The sequence below is a fragment of the Bos taurus genome, chromosome 9 (assembly GCF_002263795.3).
Source record: "Bos taurus isolate L1 Dominette 01449 registration number 42190680 breed Hereford chromosome 9, ARS-UCD2.0, whole genome shotgun sequence".
NCBI lineage: Eukaryota > Metazoa > Chordata > Mammalia > Artiodactyla > Bovidae > Bos > Bos taurus.
In genome coordinates, this window is record NC_037336.1 from 69,217,693 (window position 1) to 69,238,201 (window position 20,509).

Here is a 20,509-nt window from a genome sequence, read left to right on the forward strand (position 1 = left end):
AATGATTGCTAGTTGTATAGTGCTTTTTTTTTTTTTTTTACTGATTATATTATCTTTGTTTAACTGCATTAGACATACTATTGTTTGAATTTTTTTCTCTAGTCACTGATGTTCCTAAAGTAAATTTGGAGAGAAGTAAAGAAAATGAATGCAACAATAAAGAGCAAATAAAGAAGAGAAAAAAAAAGCGAAAAGATTATCAACCCAACTATTTCCTATCCATTCCAATCACCAACAAAGAGGTGCTGTTTTTTTTTTTTTAAGTATTTTTACTATATTTTATTCTAAATTATATTTAAGGTGCACTAAATGCTTGTAAGCCCTGTTACTTTCAGCCTTTAAGAGTCTTCAGTGGCATTTTAGCTGGGCAGAAAATATGGAGTATACACACACACATAGGGAATATAAAATACAGGGACTATAGAATATATTTAAACAATAATTTTGGAAAATATTATTTAAGCAATCACAGTTAAATGACAATTTTACAAAAGCCACTTCAAAAAATGTTGCCAGATAGCATGTCAAGGTTCTTTCTAAAGTTTTGTTCATCATAATGGAAGAATGTTTCAGAAGCAGAGAGCTGGTTAAAAAAAAAAAAAAAAGATTCTGAAATCTCTGTGGGGAAAGTAAACTGGAATTTGTTGCTGCTTAGTCCAGTTTATTGGAGAAGGCAATGGCGTCCCACTCCAGTACTCTTGCCTGCAAAATCCCATGGATGGAGGAGCCTGGTAGGCTGCAGTCCATGGGGTCGCTAAGAGTCGGACACGACTGAGCGACTTCCCTTTCACTTTTCACTTTCATGCATTGGAGAAGGAAATGTCAACCCACTCCAGTGTTCTTGCCTGGAGAATCCCAGGGATGGGGGAGCCTGGTGGGCTGCCATCTCTGGGGTCGCACAGAGTTGGACACGACTGAAGCGTCTTAGCAGCAGCAGTCCAGTTTATGGTAATGATTATTGCAATATAGTTTTTTCAAAAATTACTCATTGTTGTACCAACTTAATGGTGTATAATAAACTTGGTAGAAATCTATTAAAAGTCTGAAAATTTAATGTGCGGTCAGTAATAGGAAATGAAACCAGCCAATTGTCCCACAGTAAGGTACCCTCACATGACTGAGACAGAAAACTGTAGTAGCTAAGCCTTTTAGAGCAGTGAGATAGGAATTGTAACGCCTTAGGAAAGAACGTCTCATTTGGAAGTCTGACTGTTTCTATACTTGGCCATTTTGTATCTTCAGAGCTAGATCTGAATTCCTGTTTGATTGTGGACTCTGATCTCTTAACTGGGCATATTTTCAGGTTGTTTCTCCCTTTATTTAACTAGAATGTTTCTACAGAATGCTAATGAATTTTTAAAAATCAAAGCAAACAAAATTGAAATCAAAGAAATAAATATAAAAGAGAACAAATTCTGTTGGGGCATTCCAGGAAACTTCTAGTTTGTGAGGTATAGTTCACTTGGGAAGAAAAGATACATAGATATGTGGAATTACCTAGCAATACAGAATTTTAGAGTTTGATACAGTAAAGAATCAAAGTTTGATTTTACTGGTATGTAGTGGTAGGTTAACTGTAAAATAGCCCTTAAGTGTTTAGCCAATGGCAAGTTTAATGTTTTTGACAAATATTAAAATACTTGTAAGTTATTCAGACAGGTTTTCTATGAGATTTAGGATCATGTGTACCTACGGGCATTATAGGAGAGCAGGTTAGGTCCTGAGGAAACTGCACGTGAAACAGGCCTAGTGACATCCCCACACTTTTTGTGATTGGAAGAGATGCCAGTTTCCTTATTTTGGTTTCTTGCTTAGACATTGTTCCACTCCAGAGTCTGTGTGTGTAGAAGTTGGGTGAGCTCTTCTCTAAATAGCTATTCTTGGTTCCCCTGGTCGGAGCAGCAGCTCTGCATTCCCTCCAGCCTGCCCCAGCCCCCGCCAGCGCTGGGCCCGCTTCCCACCTCCTCCAGTGAAGACTGGTGGGGTGATGTGCTAGAATAAGGCCGGCGGGGAAGGGTGCTGAGGGGAAAGAGGGTGAAGAGGTTCTTTTCTTCTGACACTTAGATTGGTCACAAAGATGGGAGGAGGAGATGAAAGAAAACCATCGCAACCCTTTGTTTTTACCCTGTAAGTCAGTGTAGCCTTTGTTTCTGCCTCTTTGCTGCTGGCAGGTTCTGTAGAAAGTGGGTATAGTACAGGCTTTGGAGCCTGACCAGCCTTGCTCAGATACCAGCTGGATCACAAATGCCACTGTGGATGTTGGTCACATTACCTAATTTTTGTAGTTTCAGTGTCTTGAGGTGTAAAGTGAAGGTGATAATGATTATTTTCTAAACCCAAATTTGGACACATCACCTTCATCCTATGCACTTCCGTATCTTCCCATTGATATTTGGATAAAGACAAAGGCTTTACCATATTCTAGAAGGTTCTATATGGTTTGACCTCCATCTCAGCCCCTCTGACCTTGTTTGAACTTGCCAGTTCTGCCTGCCTGTGGGAAAGCTTTCTCTGGCTAGTTTTCTTTTCTTTCCTTTTGGTTTTGTTAATGCCAAAATCTCAGCTCAAACTTCTCCCACCCATGAGCACCCTGACTAGGTCACCCCCCGCCCCATCCCCACCATTGTCATCCTTGAAATCTGACACTTGTTAGTCCTCCTCACAGTTTTACAGCTCCTTCCCAGTACCTAGAACAGAGTTTGGCAGGAATAGAGGTACACACACACAAAATACTGTCATTTCAGGGCAGAAGATGTTTCCGGCATACCAAATTCCAACCAGAACAAATTTACAAATAATAGATACGGTGTGACACATGCTGGTTTTCTGTAATATAGGTTCAGTGATAGTTTGTTTTCCAGGAGGTCCATGACTTGTAATAGTGGGCACACAAGTTTCAAATAACCTGGAAACCAAAGAATTTAATGTTTCTCTCTCAAGAGACTGACTTGTGGGTAACAAAGCTTAATGCCTATATAGGGAGGAGGATTAGGGACTAGGACAAGATGAGGTAGATCCTTTTTATATCTTCTGTGTGAGCACCTTTTTGTTGTTTGTTTGAAAGTATCTAATGTTAATTTTCTTTTGAAACTGCTTATGGGCTTTTGTGGGGAGTCCTGGGAAAAGGAGCAGCATTTATAACATTGTTTCAATGGGAGACTGTATTCCAAGTTCCAATTAAGTGACCTGCAAACAAGCTTTTGGAAGCTAGCACATTGACAATGAGCCGCTCTACTTTTGCCTCTACTTGTTGGCATCTAGTTTTAAAGGAAAAAGGATTCAGACTTACATGGGTCTTTGATTTTTAAACACATTAGTAGACATTTGGAATGCTTTAGTTTTGGAAGGTCATGATTTTTGTATTTTTAAGAAGTAGATTTGGAAAATGAATTAGAATGCGTAAACATATCGTAATTGCATGTATATGAGAATGTGTTTCTCCATTACCTACAATTATACATTAATTTAAAACTAAAAATAAAGAGGAGAAATTGAATGGTATTTTAGTGAATCCTAAATATTTCTTAACTGACTAGAATTGCTCAATTATTATTTCTAGGTGGATTTGCCCATATATTGGTTTTATATACTTTCTTATAAGAGGTAATAATATAAGTCAATATTGAAAAATGCAAAGGAAGCTAATTGAAATTAAGAATGCATTAATTTTTTTGTAAGATGACAGTTCTATACCAATGGAAAAATATGATACTCTTTAGGAGTTTTAAAAGGCATTTGTTACATTTAATTTTGTATTTCATTTTGTAATGTGAAAATTACTGGTCTTATGAAAAGATGAAATATGATTTATGCATTCTGTTCCTTTCTGGGAAACGCAATTGTGAAAGTACATGATGTCATCATGCATGTTAAACACTTGGTAGATGTAGAAAATTCTCCTACCTTCAGATGATTTTTTACTTTTACTCTACTTACTGCTTTATCATCAAATTTTCAAGTTTTTTTCATCCTGTAGACAAGCAAGAAAAATGACTATATTTGTCTTTGAAGAGATATTAGGTAGCAAACTGATGTGATAATTCTGTTAAACCTTAATGAGGCAGAAAATTTAGGAATGATGTATGTTAACAGCTTAGGAAAAAATCCAAAAATAATGTCAAAAGATGAGGTAAAGGACACTGTCCTTCTGTGTGCTAGACTGTAACCACTCTCCCTCACATACTGACTTGAAGGCATTTTCTGTGGGCTCATGTATGCTTTGAATCAACTAGAAAGCTTAACATACAAAAATGAAATTTCTTATTGCTTTTATTTTTAGGCATGTGGAATATGGCTTCATGGTGAGGTTTAGCAGTTGCATGTCTGTTTTTATTCTCTAAATACAAAGAAAATTACTCAGTGGATGAAATATTTAAGATTTTAATAAGCTTTTATTTTTTTAAGTTTCTTTCAGTATCCTATTTAAATATGGCTCTGTAATGTTAGGCTTAAAAAATGTGCATTGTTCAATACTGCCAGTGGCTGGGGATTATCATAACAGATAAGCTTCAATGGCTTTGTAAAATTTTAAACAGTGGCTATAAAAATTAGTTTCCTTTGGCCTTTAATGACATTGGTACTTTTAAAAATGGCATACAGAGAAGACTCTGAAGTAGTTTCCTTTTTTCTTTTTATCTTTTAAGAATGCAATTAAGAATAAAAAGCATTAAATTTTTTTAAAGATGATATCAAGGAATATATAAATTAATTTGAGGCATCAAAGCATAGTTAGATATACATTACTTGATTAGGTTGTCTTTTAGAATTTTCATAGGTCGAGGTTAATTTTGCATTTTAAGTACTGTGTGACTTCAGAGAGATAGTCTTCAAAAGTTTTATGAATTTTAATTTGCAGTTTTATAAGCTACTGGATAATTCAAAGATGTGAATGGTCTATAACTCTTTTGCACTAAATAATAGGACATTGCACTAAAATGCTGAATATACAAATTTTTGAGCATTGTCCTGAATTTATATATAATTAGTATTTGAGCTTAGAATAAAGACTAAATTTTTATGAAAATGCAGATACTCTACCCACTAAGTGCAATGGCAGACCCCAGGTGTGACAATGAAAATGTCTCTAGGCATTGACAGATGTCCCTTGGGGTAGAGAACCCCTGATTTTCATAATACTGGCAGTGTTGCAGACCTTATATTAGGCAGATGTGGTGAAGTGCTTTCCTTAAGCTTGTCTGCCTTCCTGTAGCTTGTGTGTTGACCTTTAACACATCCCTGTAACTTTGGCTGCTGCTACTAAGTCACTTCAGTCGTGTCCGACTCTGTGTGACCCCATAGACGGCAGCCCACCAGGCTCCCCCGTCCCTGGGATTCTCCAGGCAAGAACACTGGAGTGGGTTGCCATTTCCTTCTCCAATGCATGAAAGTGAAAAGTGAAAGTGAAGTCGCTCAGTCGTGTCCAACTCCTATCGACCCCATGGATTGCAGCCTACCAGGCTCCTCCATCCATGGGATTTTCCAGGCAAGAGTACTGGAGTGGGTTGCCATTGTAACTTTGGCAGTGCTTTACAATTGAAAAGAAACCAAGACTCAGTGAGACTAGGTGATGTCCGTGGGGTTACACCTGTGGCTGACCTGTTATTAAAATCCAGGATTTCTGATACAAGTCTAGCACCCTTAATTTGCTTCACTTTGTATTAAAAAGTTCTCATCCTAAACCACTTTTTCATGATTATTTAAGCCAGAATTACCATTTTGTGCCAGCTAATATTTGAAGATGCAGTTATACTGTTCTGAGTCTGACATTCTAGAGCATGCACGATTTTTACGCAGCACTGGGCTAGGTTCTTCCCACATGAACATGGATCTTCTTCAGCTGCTTCAGTATTCCTGTAAACCAGTCTAGGACTTCACTGCACCTGGAAAAATCTCTCAGAAGTTCACCTGTAAAATCCTCGAAGAGTAGTGTGGACTTACACCAAAGGCTTTTTTGAGCCCATGTATTCTACTGGGATTTCCCTATAGCTCAGATGGTAAAGAATCTGCCTTCAATCCAGGAGACCCAGGTTCGATCCCTGGGTCAGGAAAATCCCCTGGAGAAGGAAATGGCAACTCACTCCAGTATTCTTGCCTTGAGAATCCATGGACAGAGGAGCTTCGTGGGCTGTAGTCTATGGGGATGTAAAGAGTAGGACACGACTAAGTGACTAACACACACACATGTGTTCTGTTACACAGGATCCAGTAAGACTTCCTCAAAATCTCCTTTAAATGTCTTTTTTCCCTTGATGTTTCATGACTTGAGTCAATACCCTCATGTTGCCCCTGTCCTTGTCTCCTCTCAAAAACACATTCCTCGTACCTTTTCTTCTACAATTCTCGCCAGTTTTCCTCCTCCTCCTTCTCACTCCTGGATCTTTTCCTCCAGATATTTCCTTCATCTTTTCTCATCTCTTGTAATTTATCTTTTTCTCAAGTTCCTTTGCTATTTTGGGTATTGAAAGTGGCTGTTGAAAGTGAAAGTCACTCAGTCATGTCTGACTCTTTGCGATCCCATGGACTATACAGTGCGTAGAATTCTCCAGGCCAGAATACTGGAGTGGGTAGCTGTTCCCTTCCCTGGGGGATCTTCCCAACCCAGGGATCAAACCCAGATCTCCCACATTGCAGGCTTATTCTTTACCAGCTGAGCCACCAGCGAAGCCCAAGAGTGGGTAGTATTAAGATCTTGAAAAGTTTTTTTTTTAAATCTTCTGTGTTTCAATTTATTTTAATGGAGACAATACCAATACCTACTTCACAGGATCGGTGGGAGGCTTAGTGAACGAATAGATGTAAAATGCTTACTCTAGTGCCTGAAACCTAGTGACCACACAAGAAGGGGACTGTTGTTGTTTCAACGTTGTGTTTATTTGTATTACCAAGAACTGTGGTGAGACATGGAGAGGAAGAAATATGTCCTCGGGGACATCATTAATTTGATCAATGTAGAGGTAGAGGAAACTCTGACTGTAAGACCTTTGTGTATTATTATTAGGAGCATTTTAACTACCAGGCTATCAATATTCTTTTGTTGGGTGTCTCGGAAGTGACATCGTACCTTGGGAAATCTTAGGTGTTATTGCGTATCGTCCCACCAGGAAAACACTGTTTCCTGTGTTACTGTTCTCCAGGTTGCAAGGAATAGAGAAATGCTGAGGTTATTTGGGTGAAGAGGATTTATTGTAAAGATCTGTGGGAAGTCAGATCCCAGGCCAGCACCTCATGATTTGTCCAGTCACAGTCTGCAGATAATGGAAAGATTGTTCAGTATGAAACAGCTTGTCTGTATGGGAACGCTCGTGATTCAGCTCTTTCTTATCTCTGCTGTCTTTTTGGGGTTCTGCTGCTATTGCCAGTCTCCTCTCTTGTCATTTTCTCTCTAATCCTGCTGCCTCCAGGCTTCTATATGCACTCTTTTCTCTGGGGATCACTTGGTTTGCTAGTTTATATTCAAGCTATTTTCCATTTAGAAGTTGGCTAATATTGTCTCTGGGCTTCCCCACTGGTGCTAGTGGTAAAGAACCTACCTGCCAGTGCAGGAGACGTATGAGACACAGGTTTGATCCCTCGGGCAGGAAGATTCCCTGGAGAAAGGAATGGCAGCCCTCTCCAATATTCTTACTTGGAGAATCCCATGGACAGAGGAGCCTGGCAGGCTGTAGTCCCTACTGCTGCAAAGAATTGGACACGACTGAAGTGACTTAGCACACACAGCATTGTCTCTAGCTGGAAATAGAGGAGGGAAAAGTCATCATTCCTCTTTGTTCTCAGTAGGTTGAGAGGGGTGAGCTGATGAGGGACCAAGGATTTTGCTTGGATAAAGATACAGTTTTTGTACAAGAATTTTGCTTGGATACAGTTTTGTAAACATACGCGTTTAGCCTTCTGTGCAGCTCTCACCATGGTTATGCCCCGCCTCACATGTCTGGGGAAATGACAGTAGTCATTCCTGTTGAATTATTGCTGTCCTGAAAGATCTTAAAGGCCATGAAGAATGGGTTCTCAGACACATTCATTTGGAGACAAATAAATATTACTGCCAGCAGAAATGGAATGTTGTCTGCTGATTTGACCTTTCTGTGGCAAGAATAAAGCTCTTATTTTTAGGAAAGACCATAATGATGGTGAGTCATACTGTATATTTCAAGGATAAGTTTCTGGAAAGATACATAGCCATTGAGTTTTTCCACTCAGTCAGGGACCCAGTCTGTAAAAGAAGGATGTTGGGCTATGCTCTTAAGATGGACAAGCATTGTGTAATTTTTAAAACATTTATACATCCCATTAAACTTTCCGAGTTATCCCTCCAGGATATTTAAGAATAGGTAGACAAGCATGATTTGATTGAAAATCCTGACAGTGTTCTCATTTTAATCGTTACTTATTTTCTTCTCAATTTAAATGTTGCTGTAAGGAAATGTTGCTTACCTAATCTCTGTTTTGTCTGTGTGTGATTAGATTACAAAAGGAATTAAGATCCTGCAAAATGCAATAATACGACAAGATGAGCAACTGGCCAGAGCAATGAGCAGTGATGGCTCCTTTCATATTACCCTACTAGTGATGCAGTTATTGAATGAAGATGACGTAAACGTGTGAGTACTACATCTTTCTGGAATATTGTTTTCCAAGTTATTACTTGAATATGAGTAAACATAACAGAACCCAAAGAGGCACTGAAATTCTAAAGAAACATTCTTTGTTATAATTTGTTGCAATCAACAAGCCAAGGTACAGAATTAGCTGTACAATGTTCTTCCTAATCTGTATTTTTTTTTTTTTTCTGCTGTGACACATGGCTTGCGGGATCCTAGTTCCCCTACCAGGGATTGAACCTTTGTACCCTGGAGTGGAAGTGCAGAGCCCTAACCGGTGGACCACCAGGGAATTGCCCCTAATCTATACTTTTGAACTGTGTTATTGTTATCAGATGCATTTGTTATGCAGTTATTTTGTCCATGTTAATTATATAAGCACTATGGCGTCTGACCATTTAGGTTAGGATTCCAGGTAAAGATTCTGGAACCATGTCTTAATAAGCTGTTCAATTTTGGGCAAATCATTTTTTAAGTAAATGGAGAAAATAATAGTACTGACACATGTAAACACTCTTAGTATAGGGCCTGGCACATAGTAGGCACTTAATATTATTAGCTATTAGAGCTGTCATTTACTAGGTCAGTGGACAGTTTCAGTCTCACCCCCACCCCATTACTAGAATACTGTATACTCTGCACCGCCAAACTCAGAATTGTGCCACACAAGTTGAGTATGAGTCTTTGCTGTTTTCCAGCCCACAGTGGAGAAACCTTGCTCATCCTCCACTTCTCTGGGACACTGTTGGAATGAGCGCCCCTTGTTCTGTGTAGCTCTCTGGATTAAGCTCAAGCTTAAGCTCTTTGGATAGCCAAAGTCAGAATTACAGGTTACAGCTTACTTCTACCCTGACATGTAGTCTCCTGAGGGAATGAATAATAAGACTTGGATGGGGAGGGCGCGAAGGAAAGGGGAAATATAAGGGAGAAAAGAATAAAGTAGTAGCTCAAAATATACAGTCAAATTATGATTCTAGTGGTGATATCTTTTAAATAGTAGAACTGCATATTTTTAGGGATCAGTCTTCTCATCTGTCCCAATGTGCTCCACCCAAAAGCAGATACAATGACAGAGAGGACCGGAAGGTTTTACTTAACTCACGTTCACTGTTTGCTTTGCCAATCAGAAGAAAAAAAAAGAAATTCTCTGATGCTCTTAAAAGAAGTCAGAGAAAATGCGACACAAGAAGATGCAAGCCCCGGAGAAAATGGGTGGCACTCTGTATGTTAGAATGGTGGACGAGTCAGGGTTCCCCAGGCAAACAGACCCAGTAGGATGGGTCTTCATTTGTATATATAGATATATTGATGTATCTGTATGTACACTGTAGCTATATGTAGAGCTTTATTTTAAGGAATTAGCTCAGGTGATTGTGGGGCCTGGCAAATTTCAAATCTACAAGGCAGTCTGCCAGACTGGAGACCCGGGTGAGAATTGATTTAGTAGAGTCTCAAGTCCGAAGGCAGTCTGGAGGAAGAATTCCTTCTTCCCTGGGGGACCTCAAAGAAGAATGTGCTTCCACACAGCCAGGAGGTTAGCGTTGAGGGAGATTTCTAACACAGAGACCTCAGGTAGTTCCTTCAATTCCCCTTTGTCTATCATGGTATATATTAATAGATGAATCCAGAAATTTCCTTGTTTCCTGGTAGGTAGACTTGGAAGTTCACAGAGAATCGGTGGATCAGTAGGGGTGGTGATCATGAGGGATCATGGTGGTCATAAGGGACAGTGGCAATGCCAGGTATCCATGTTTCCTGATCAGAGGCCCCTACAGAGGTCTCATACTTCAGCAGGGCCTGCTAGTGCAGTGCCCAGGAGGGACACGTGATTTTTTGTGGACACCAGCGAAGGGTACCTGGGGATATGACCAGACCAGTCTCCTGAATCGGGCATCTCCGAGAACCCAAACAGCAAGCAAACCAAAGACCTTCTTCAATCTTTATACAAAAGTATGCTGGGTTCCCTAGGAAGGAGGAGGGGAAAGGAAAGGGAAAAGCAATCCTGAAAGGAAATTTGAGTTAAAGAATAATTGTACCCCAAAGAGGCCTTTTTAAACCAAAGAAGACTGAGTTACCATTGATTGATAAGTTTAAGTTTTAGCTCTATTATCAAAAATGGGTCTTGGCCATGGCATGTATATATATTTTAGTCTCTGCTCGTCAGCCTCTATTTCCCGAACAAGTATTATTTTATTTCCTTAACAAGTGTTGTGAGTCTGGCCACACAGAAAGGTCATCTTTCTTATGCATATGAAGAAGCTGAGAGTTCTAGGAATTAAATGAATGCTGGTCAGCGGAGAAACCAGAACTAGTTGGTTTTCTTTATTATTGTTCCATGGAGTGTGATTGAGGGAGGGGGTGGGATGGAGATAGGAGGGAGAAGATGAGCACAAGTTCATGAAAGAGGTGGAAGAGATGAGTCTGCTGCAAGTATGAATGGCCTCCTGTATGTAACTCAGTTGGAGAAGGAAATGGCAACCCACTCCAGTGTTCTTGCCTAGAGAATTCTGTGGACAGTGGAGCCTGGTGGGCTGCCGTCTATGGGATTGCACAGAGTTGGTCATGATTGAAGTGACTTAGCATGCATTGGAGAAGGAAATGGCAACCCACTCCAGTATTCTTGCCTGGAGAATCCCAGGGACAGAGGAGCCTGGTGGGCTGCTGTCTATGGGGTGGCACAGAGTTGGACATGACTGAAGCGACTTGAGCAGCAGCAGCATGTAACTCAGTGGCCTCTACTGATGAACACATAATTAGCTAGAAATACTGTTAAGTGCTATGCAGTTGGGTTGGGGTGAGGGTGTATGTTCTCAATATATTATAATGTCTACATTTCTCATTGGAGGTAGGACTGCCTTCTCTAGGAGACTTTTAGAATTATTTGGGAGGGGGGTTGATTTTGGTTGTCACAGTTACTAAGGAGTGCCATGGGCATTTTATGCGCAGGGGTCAGTGGTACTAAACCACCTGCAGTCAGTACATGGAACAGTCCTGAACTAGGAAGCACTGTCTTGCCCTAAATCGTGGTATCGTTTGTTGAAGAGTTACTGTCCAGAGCATAGTGACACTCTGAGTCATTTAGCCCTGTGTTTACAATATGTGTTTGCAAATTTCAATTTTCTGTTAAAAATTAAATAGTTAGCAAGTCTGCTTGGTATTTGAGGAATTGAAGTCACATCCTTGTGCTACTTTATAGTACTGGGAGTTGTAGCTCTGCTAGAAAATGATGACCAGATACTTGCAACTTAGCAATTAATTATTTTTGACTAAGTTGCAATGAAAAATTAAGAAATATTTGAAGTTTACTATACAGACAAGATAGTGTTTTGCAGTTCAACCAACATTGTTTATCAACCACCTATAAGATACTGAACTAAGTGCTTTGGAGGAAATAAAGATGAATCATGAATGGATCTTGTGCTCATGTATTATACATTATAGTTGACTGGGTCAAATGGATCCAAAAAACTATAATAGAAAAATGTGATAAAAGTGGTGTGTTTCATAAAGTATAAAATATTAATGGAATTTCAAAGGCGAGAAGATTTGCTTCTAGTTTGGGGAACCAGGGAAGTAAGTGTTTGTGACTGAAGTGTCAACTTTTAAGATGACACTTAAGATGATGAGATTCAAGGTGTGGCTTCATTTTGGGTAGCTGTATAGTGAGTGAAGCGATTGCCTACAATGCAGGAGACCTGGGTTCAATCCCTGGGTCTGGAAGATCTCCTGGAGAAGGAAATGGCCACCCATTCCAGTATTCTTGCCTGGAACATCCCATGGATGGAGGAGCCTGGTAGGCTACAGGCTTGGGGTTGCAAAGTCGGACACGACTGAGTGACTTCACTTTCACTTTCCATAGTGAGTGAAACTGATTGGGTTTTCTGCAAGACATTGATTATGTGAGGGGTTTTCTGAGTCCCTAATCTTTTAATTTTATCTTTCATCCCATACAGTATAATATGCTAGACATCCATATTGTCAGTTTCTTGTTCTATATCCTTACTTTTCAAAGTCTAGTATCATATTTTAGGTATTTAATATAAAGTACTGATCAATGGGTCAGATAAGGAGTGTGTAGAAACATTTTTTTTTAATGTAATGAATTTCTTCAGGTAGGTGGCACGCTTTGTGTCTTCACAGTGCAGAAGAAAGAAATAGAAATATATTAATCCAGATACTGATTTGAAAAGATGGCTGTCCTGTCTTTGTTTTGAGTACAACCTTTGGGTCTGAATTCTAGTTTCAGAATTCTGTTTCCTACATACCTATATTCTGTTTAGTTTACTACAAAGAAATCTTTCCATAAACAGTTCTTGAAAAGATACTCTATTTAAAAGAATTTTAAAGTCAGTGATATTTACCAAGAGGCACTGTGACTCATTTTCACTCTGTGACCAGTGACATCTCATTAGGATAAATTTATTGGTTTATATTACTACAGAGTGGAAAAACTGGACTGAATTCGGATCATTTATATTTCTTTAAAGAAAAATGGAATGTAGAATTCACTGTTTCTGAAAACTCATGAGCTTTAGGATGGCCTGCTTTGCTATAGAGTTATATTTAAAGTGAGTATCCCGATATTCATCCCCTGATTTATGGAAGATGAGCCAGAGTAGCTGTTCTGTTTCACATGCTTGAATTCAGCCCATGGTGAAAGTAGTACTGCAGTAGCAGCGTGTCTTTTTGGATGAACGTAAATACAGTCAGGAGAGATTGGATTTCGGATGTGAATTTGGAGGTCCAGTGAGAAATGTTGACATTTCTAAAGCTGTTTTGAAGTATTATATATTATTTGACAAAGAAGTAAGACCAGTATGGAAACTGTGGATGAAAATCAGTTAAAAATTTAAAGCTAATGTAGAAATATGAAACATCTAGAAAAATGTCTGTTTCTTTTCACACATTTGACATCTTATTACTATTGATGAACAAGTTGCTGATCAAGATAATTTAAATTAAGGTGGTTCACCAGAAGGGTATTTTAAACCCCTCTCCATAATGTAAAATGTCTTTCTTTCTTTCTTGAGTGATTGCTGCCCTCTAGTGAGATTTTAGTTTTTTTCTCATTATAAAGTCCCTATACTAAAATCCTCTTAGCATGGAAATAATTGATCTTAATTTTCAAAATATTCCAAACCTGATAATGTCTAATTCACTAATATAGTAAACTTTTATTTTTATAAAGAAAAAATAGTGCATTTGAAACACAGAATAGCCCTTTATTCAGATAGACTAAACATATACAGCAAATTTATGTCACTGTAGTTGTAAACTTGTGCTTTGGTCAAGTCTAAGTATAATTAATTATCTTATTATGGAGACTGTTATAGTTTAAAGAGATAATATATTTTAAGTTTTAGTTAAGTGCTTCACAAATAGTAAATACTATGTAAATATTAGTACTTTTAACAAGAACGTTAAACTTTCACATAATCTGATTTAAACTTTTGTAGGTATTAGATTTTTCTGCAATATATTGTCTATTTTTTTTCTTTAGTTGTGCATGCAGTATTTCCTTGGTTTAAAACCTTTTGGTAAACTATAACATCTTCTTTTGTATCTTTAATATAAAATAAATTGCAATTAGGTAAAGATTAATTCACTTATATAAATTTTGTTTAAAATTATATTAGTTTTATTTTGATCATATGGATTTGATTTTGAAGGTATTCTGAGCATTAAAATAATTAGTACAAATACAAAAATTAATTTATCTAAAACTCTTTTCTCATTTGGTTTTGTATATTTTACTACTTATTATATTACTAAAAGTATATATTGTTTCTTGCCAGTGGTATTGATGCTCTTTTGGAATTAAAACCATTTGTAGAAGAAATCCTCCAAGGAAAACCTTTGACTTTGCCCTTTGAAGGGGTTGACACTTTCGGAAATCAGGTTGGATTTGTGAAGCTGGCAGAAGGAGATCACATAAACTCACTTTTGGAGATAGCAGGTAAAACAAACAGTGATATACTTACATGAAATCTCATTGTTGAAGAAGAAATTTTTTTCTCCCAATTCTTATAATAGAGATTTGACATCTTTCAACTTTGTTGGGGGGGAGGGGGGCAATGTAGCCTCACTTTATGAGTGACCTACTTCAGCATTTGCTTGTGTAGATAAGTAGCCAAATAAAAGGCCAGAACAGTTACAGTATCTTGACCCTTTGACTCGGGGCAATATGTTGATTCTGGAAGATGATGGATCGGACTCAAGTATTTGTTAGGACTGGCACCCCACTCCAGTACTCTTGCATGGAAAATCCCATGGATGGAGGAGCCTGGTAGGCTGCAGTCCATGGGATCGCTAAGAGTCGGATACGACTGAGCAACTTCACTTTCTCTTTTCACTTTCATGCATTGGAGAAGGAAATGGCAACCCATTCCAGTGTTCTTGCCTGGAGAATCCCAAGGACAGGGGAGCCTGGTGGGCTGCCATCTCTGGGGTCGCACAGAGTTGGACATGACTGAAGTGACTTAGCAGCAGCAGCATCCTAATCATAAGTCCGAAGGATCCAGTGCTTATCATGACATATAGCTGGCATTAAGTAAATATTGAATGAGTTAATTAGAAACACCAGTTGCCTGTTCAGAAGCTGTGGGGATTGCCAGCCCCATTTGGGAGAGTCAGTAGATGAATCAGTGACATTTCCCTCTGTGCTACCTTTTTTCCTTCGTGTTTAGGTACCACTGTCTAAGCAGAAAGCCCGTTGGTGGTGGTAGATCTAACATCCATTGGAGAACATGCTGCTTTGTGCAGCACAGTTGAAAATGTTAGGGAAGTTTGTTGTTGTTCAGTCTTTCAGTCATGTCCTAATCTGCAGCCCCATGGACTGCAGCACATCAGGCTTCCCTGCCCTTCACCATCTCCCAGAGCTTGCTTAAACTCATGTCCATCGAGTTGGTGATGCCATCTAACCATCTTGTCCTCTGTCATCTCCTTCTCCTGCCTTCTGTCTTTCCCAGCTTCAGGGCCTTTTCCAATGAGTGGGCTCTTTGTATCAGGTGGCCAAAGTATTGGAGCTTCAGCTTCAGCATCAGTCCTTCCAATGAATATTCAGGGTTGATTTCCTTTAGGATTGACTGGTTTGATTTCCTTTCTGTCCAAGGGATTCTCAAGAGTCTTCTCCAACATCATAGTTTGAAAGCATCAATTCTTTGGCAGTCAGCTTTATAGGGAAATAGAAGCAGAAAATTATAAAACCTGGAAGAGTGCTTTTTTGAGATGAACCAGAGATCATAGTTTGGGTATTCATGTACGTACTGTAAAAAATTTTTATTTTTTCCTCTCATGTCGGATCATTTTATGTCATCCCATTTCAGGTTCAGTAATCCTTAATTCATAACACTCTCTGATCATTGCTCCATGCTGGGCTTATATCATCTGGGAATCCACCACCTAAAACACAAGTGAGAACCTTGGTAGTAATCTCACCACATTGTCCTTCTCATCAATCTGTCCTTTGGCCTTCCTTCATTTAAGCTAACCATCATCCTGATGTCAGAATTTATTATTTCTTTGTATTTTCCTAAATTATATGTGTATTTTTAATCAGCTTTAACCTTATATTCAATAAAAAGGATATCAATATTGTATGTGATCTTTTGAGACATACTTTTTAGAAAAACTCAATATCATACTGTCTTTATATAGTTGCCCATTCAAAATTGCACCTGTTTTTGGGAGGAGGTAGGCATGAGGGTCAGATTTCATTTCATTGTTAAGTTTTTCTTTTGTGGAACAAAATATATATAAGTAACAAACAAGCAAGCAGTTAAACAATATTTATGAGTCAAGTAGGACTTAAAATCATCAGTTGGCCAAGGAGAAGGCAACTCCAACAGTCTTGATGGCAAAGCATTTGGGAACCCATACCTTCCACTGAACAGACGTAGCTATTCCTCCTGAACTGCTCTGGAGAGAATGCTAGATTCAGGTCTTTCTTTTTGTAATATAAATATCTCTGAGCTCAAGACACATTTCTAATTAGTCATTCATTCATTGTTCTTTTAAATAATTCAATGGGTGCTTGCAACATTGAGAATTCCATCCATTCTTAGCACATAGTCTCATAAAAGCAGTTTCCAGTATTGATGAAAGATCCATTGTGTGCAGAGGAATGTGATATCTCGCCAACTTTCGTGTGACTATGAGCCCAAGAGTGTTGGCTTGTCATTTTAGAAAAGGCCACTGCCCCTGTAATTCCCTTCTAGATGCCAGAGACTGTTTCTTAAAAATATGTACACTTTTCTAAACATTTAAACAAAACATTACAAGAAATGGAAAATGGAGGGAGAATAACACTCTGTCTCCCTCATATAATCAATTGCTTTTAGCTTTTTTTTTGTAAACTGCGCTGTTGCTTTCGATTATACTTTTTATGCAGTTTGAAAGTGAAAGTTGCTCAGTTGTGTCTGTTTGTGACCCCATGGACTGTATAGTATAGTCCATGGGGTTCTCCAGGCCAGAATGCTGGAGTAGGTAGCCTTTCTCTTCTCCAGGGGATCTTCCCAACCCAGGGATGGAACCCAGGTCTCCCGCATTGCCGGCGGATTCTTTACCAGCTGGGGCTTTCCTTGTGGCTTAGCTGGTAAAGAATCCGCTGGCAATGCGGGAGACCTGGGTTCCATCCCTGGGATGGGAAGATCCCCTGGAGAAGGGAAAGGCTACCCACTCCAGTATTCTGGCCTAGTGAATTCCATGGGCTGTATAGTCCTTGGGGTTGCAAAGAGTCGGACACGACTGAGCGACTTTCACTTTCACTTTCTTTACCAGCTGAGCTGCAAGGGAAACGCAAGAATACTGGAGTTTGTAGCCTGTCCCTTCTCCAGTGGATCTTCCTGACCCAGAAATCATACTGGGGTCTCCTGCATTGCAGGCGGATTCTTAACCAACTGAGCTATCAGGGAGCCCCACTTTTATGCAGTTTAAGGAATCTAAATATTTGAAGATGTATATGGAAAATTCCATTGCAGTTTGGTTGCAGCCTCAATTTGTATAATGTCCAGATGTTCAGTATGTGGAATTTTGGTCAGTATTTTACTTCTTTAAATTTATTTTTTAAAGAATGCCTCAGTATTAGTATTGCTTTAGTCCAATAAGATCAGTAAAATAATGTCACGTTTGTTTTGTGTCATATTTTATAAACTTTATTCAATTATAACTTTCAGAAGAATATATTCTATTGACCATGGTAATACATTTCTTAGAAATTGATATAAACTATATATGTATATTAATATATGCTTATACCAGTATATTAAAATCTTACTTGTTCAGCGTTAATGGAGGCAGACCTAGTTTGACCTAATATAAAGCAGGAAAATTTTTAAAGAATATATATTTAATTATTAAAGTTTGATAAAGAAGTCCATATTATGAAGTAAAATTAACTTGAAAAATAGTGAAAATTATAGTTCATGAATAGTCTGATTTATGTAATTTTCAAGGAGTTTTTCAGTTTTTAAGTTAAAGGAAACAAAATCTTAAAATTGAAACTATGCAGTTGGTATGAAAAACGACTGAATTTTAGATACTAATATTTGAACTCATTATTGAAAAATTATAAGATAAAGAGTAATTTAGAATTAATATATAAAATTAAAGAAATTATTATGCATTTTGAACTAGTAAAATCTGAATTGATGAGCTACTAGTACTACTAGATGGTTTTGGTAGATGCTGATGGGCTGAAGAGACCACGGCTATCTTTGTACATCGTGTATAAGTAGCCTTATGGTGTTAGCCACTTGAGGGAGCTGGTAAGATTTAGGCATCCAAGGCTGTGTGTCTCAGTTTCCTACCTTGACCTTGAATGATCCGTTTTTTTCCAGAATAAAATAGTAAGTACCTTCTCTTTTCCTAGCAGTACACAATAGCTCATACAGCTAAGAAGGTATTGAAAATTTTGCATTTATATGTCATTTCTGCACATTTTACTGTGATGAAATTGCACTGAAGGCTTTTTGCATAGAAATGAATATGTGATGATTTCATTCATTTTTTTTCATGAAATGTAATTTTGTTAAAAAGTATGTGAGATTGAGAGATTGCTAAAAGTTTAGCCTGCCTGGATTATAATAGCTCTTGCAAATCTTTTTTTTTAAATGAGAAAAGAGTGCTTGGTTAGCATGATAAAAGATTCCAAATGCATTTATCTCATAAAAGGAAAAATGAAAGTTTTTTAGGATGTTCATTTGAACATTACTCTTTCTCTTATTATGACTATCATGTCCCCCAAAAGATGGAGAGTGTACGCCCTGTGCTTCTTCTTGTGGAGAATCTGTTCAGATGCTGGGCTCTTGGACTTCTAACCACTACAAGCAGGTGGACATCCTAGTGGCCCTGCTGACTGTTCTGTTGAATGGCCTGGGCTAAGCTGTCTTCAGACACATCAGAACACCCTAGCTACACCTCATTTAGAACTAAGCAAAGACGAGCTCTTCTTCCTAACCAGAATGTCTGAATCACAGACATGCTTCCTAGAGGACCATCAGAACCTCTGTGATACGCCCTGCCTCTGTGCAGGCCCCCAGGCACACATCTGCCTATTCTCCCCTTTCATCTCTCTTTTTACCGTTTCTATTGTCTCATAGAGGGGAGAAATTGTTTTTCTTTCTGCCCTCCTAGCTTTTTCCCAAGGGACCCTGTAGACTTAGACTGACAACAGATTAGCAAGGGAAAAGCAGCAAAGTTTATTAATGTGTCCAGTATACATCCTGTGGAGAAACCACAATGAAGAGGAACTCAGTGGGGTGGCTAGAATGTGGGCTTGAATGGCATCTTAACAGAAGAACAATAAGTTTGTAGAGAAGTGACAAGACAAAGGAAAAAAGTTCTAAGCTTTCATGGGTGGCAGACTGTGGGGAAGTGAATGTGTGGGGTGGGAACTCCAGTGGAGAAAGGTTTGTTTGCACAGGTCCACTTTGGCAGTAGGACTTCCCCACAAGAGAGGATTTTTGGCAGTCCTCATTTTTCACAAGTGTCTGCTTTTGTTCGGACAAGGGAAGCTTGGGGAAAGTTTCTTTATGCAGCTATTGATTCTCTTTGTCTCTACTCAAAGTATGCCTTATGCCCAAGTGGCGTATTTCTGGAGGGCATATTCTGATCCCCTATGTCTTTTATTTTACTTGATTTTCAATCAGATACTTAAATGGATTTACCTTGTGTGGGGCTTTATTCTAATCATCTTACAAATGTTAATTCTTTTAATCTTAACAACTCTATGAGACAGGGATGATTATCATTACCCCCATTTTTCAGTAGGGAAACTGAGACACAGAGAGGCTAAATAATTTGTTAGTAAGTGATAGAGCCAGGACTCAAATCCAAGCAGTCTGGCTCCAGATTCCATGTTCTGTTTTTAAATTGTTATTATTATTTATTATAGTGTATGTGTGATATGTGATACACATAAGGAACAATATTTGGTACAGAATAAATGCTCAATTAAGAAATGTTCACTGTTATCATTGTTATGAAATAGTCTCCAAAAGTATTCCTTTTACTGGTTGTATAATATTCCATTGAATCATAATTTATTTTACTTTTCTCTTGTTAGGCTTTTTAAAAAACTTGAGGTACAATTGATATATAACATTATATTTGTTTCTGGTGTTCATTGTAATGATTTGGTGTTTGTATATATTGCAGAATGATCACCATAAGAAGGATAGTTAACATCCATCAGCACATAAAGTTCCACATTTTTTTTTTCTTGTGATGAAAATGTGTAAGATTTACTCTTTTAGCAGCCTTCAGTTATGTAAGACACTATTGTTAACTGTAGGCACTATGCTGTATATTACATCTCCAGCACTTATTTTTTTAAGAAGTGAAGTTTGCATCTTTTGACCTCCTTCAGCCGTCTTGCCACTTTCACCAGATCCTCTGTTCTTAATCACTTTGCT

General features: G+C 38.3%; 1 protein-coding gene across 2 annotated transcripts in view; it reads left to right on the plus strand.

The window, feature by feature from the left end:
- The window catches only part of AKAP7 (A-kinase anchoring protein 7), a 122,823-nt gene that overhangs the window by 14,708 nt on the left and 87,606 nt on the right, over positions 1–20,509 (plus strand). For both annotated transcript variants that reach the window (XM_010808551.4, NM_001102266.1), the window contains 3 exon segments: positions 103–242; positions 8,461–8,597; positions 14,393–14,553. In XM_010808551.4, the coding sequence (XP_010806853.1) occupies positions 103–242; positions 8,461–8,597; positions 14,393–14,553 (438 nt within the window).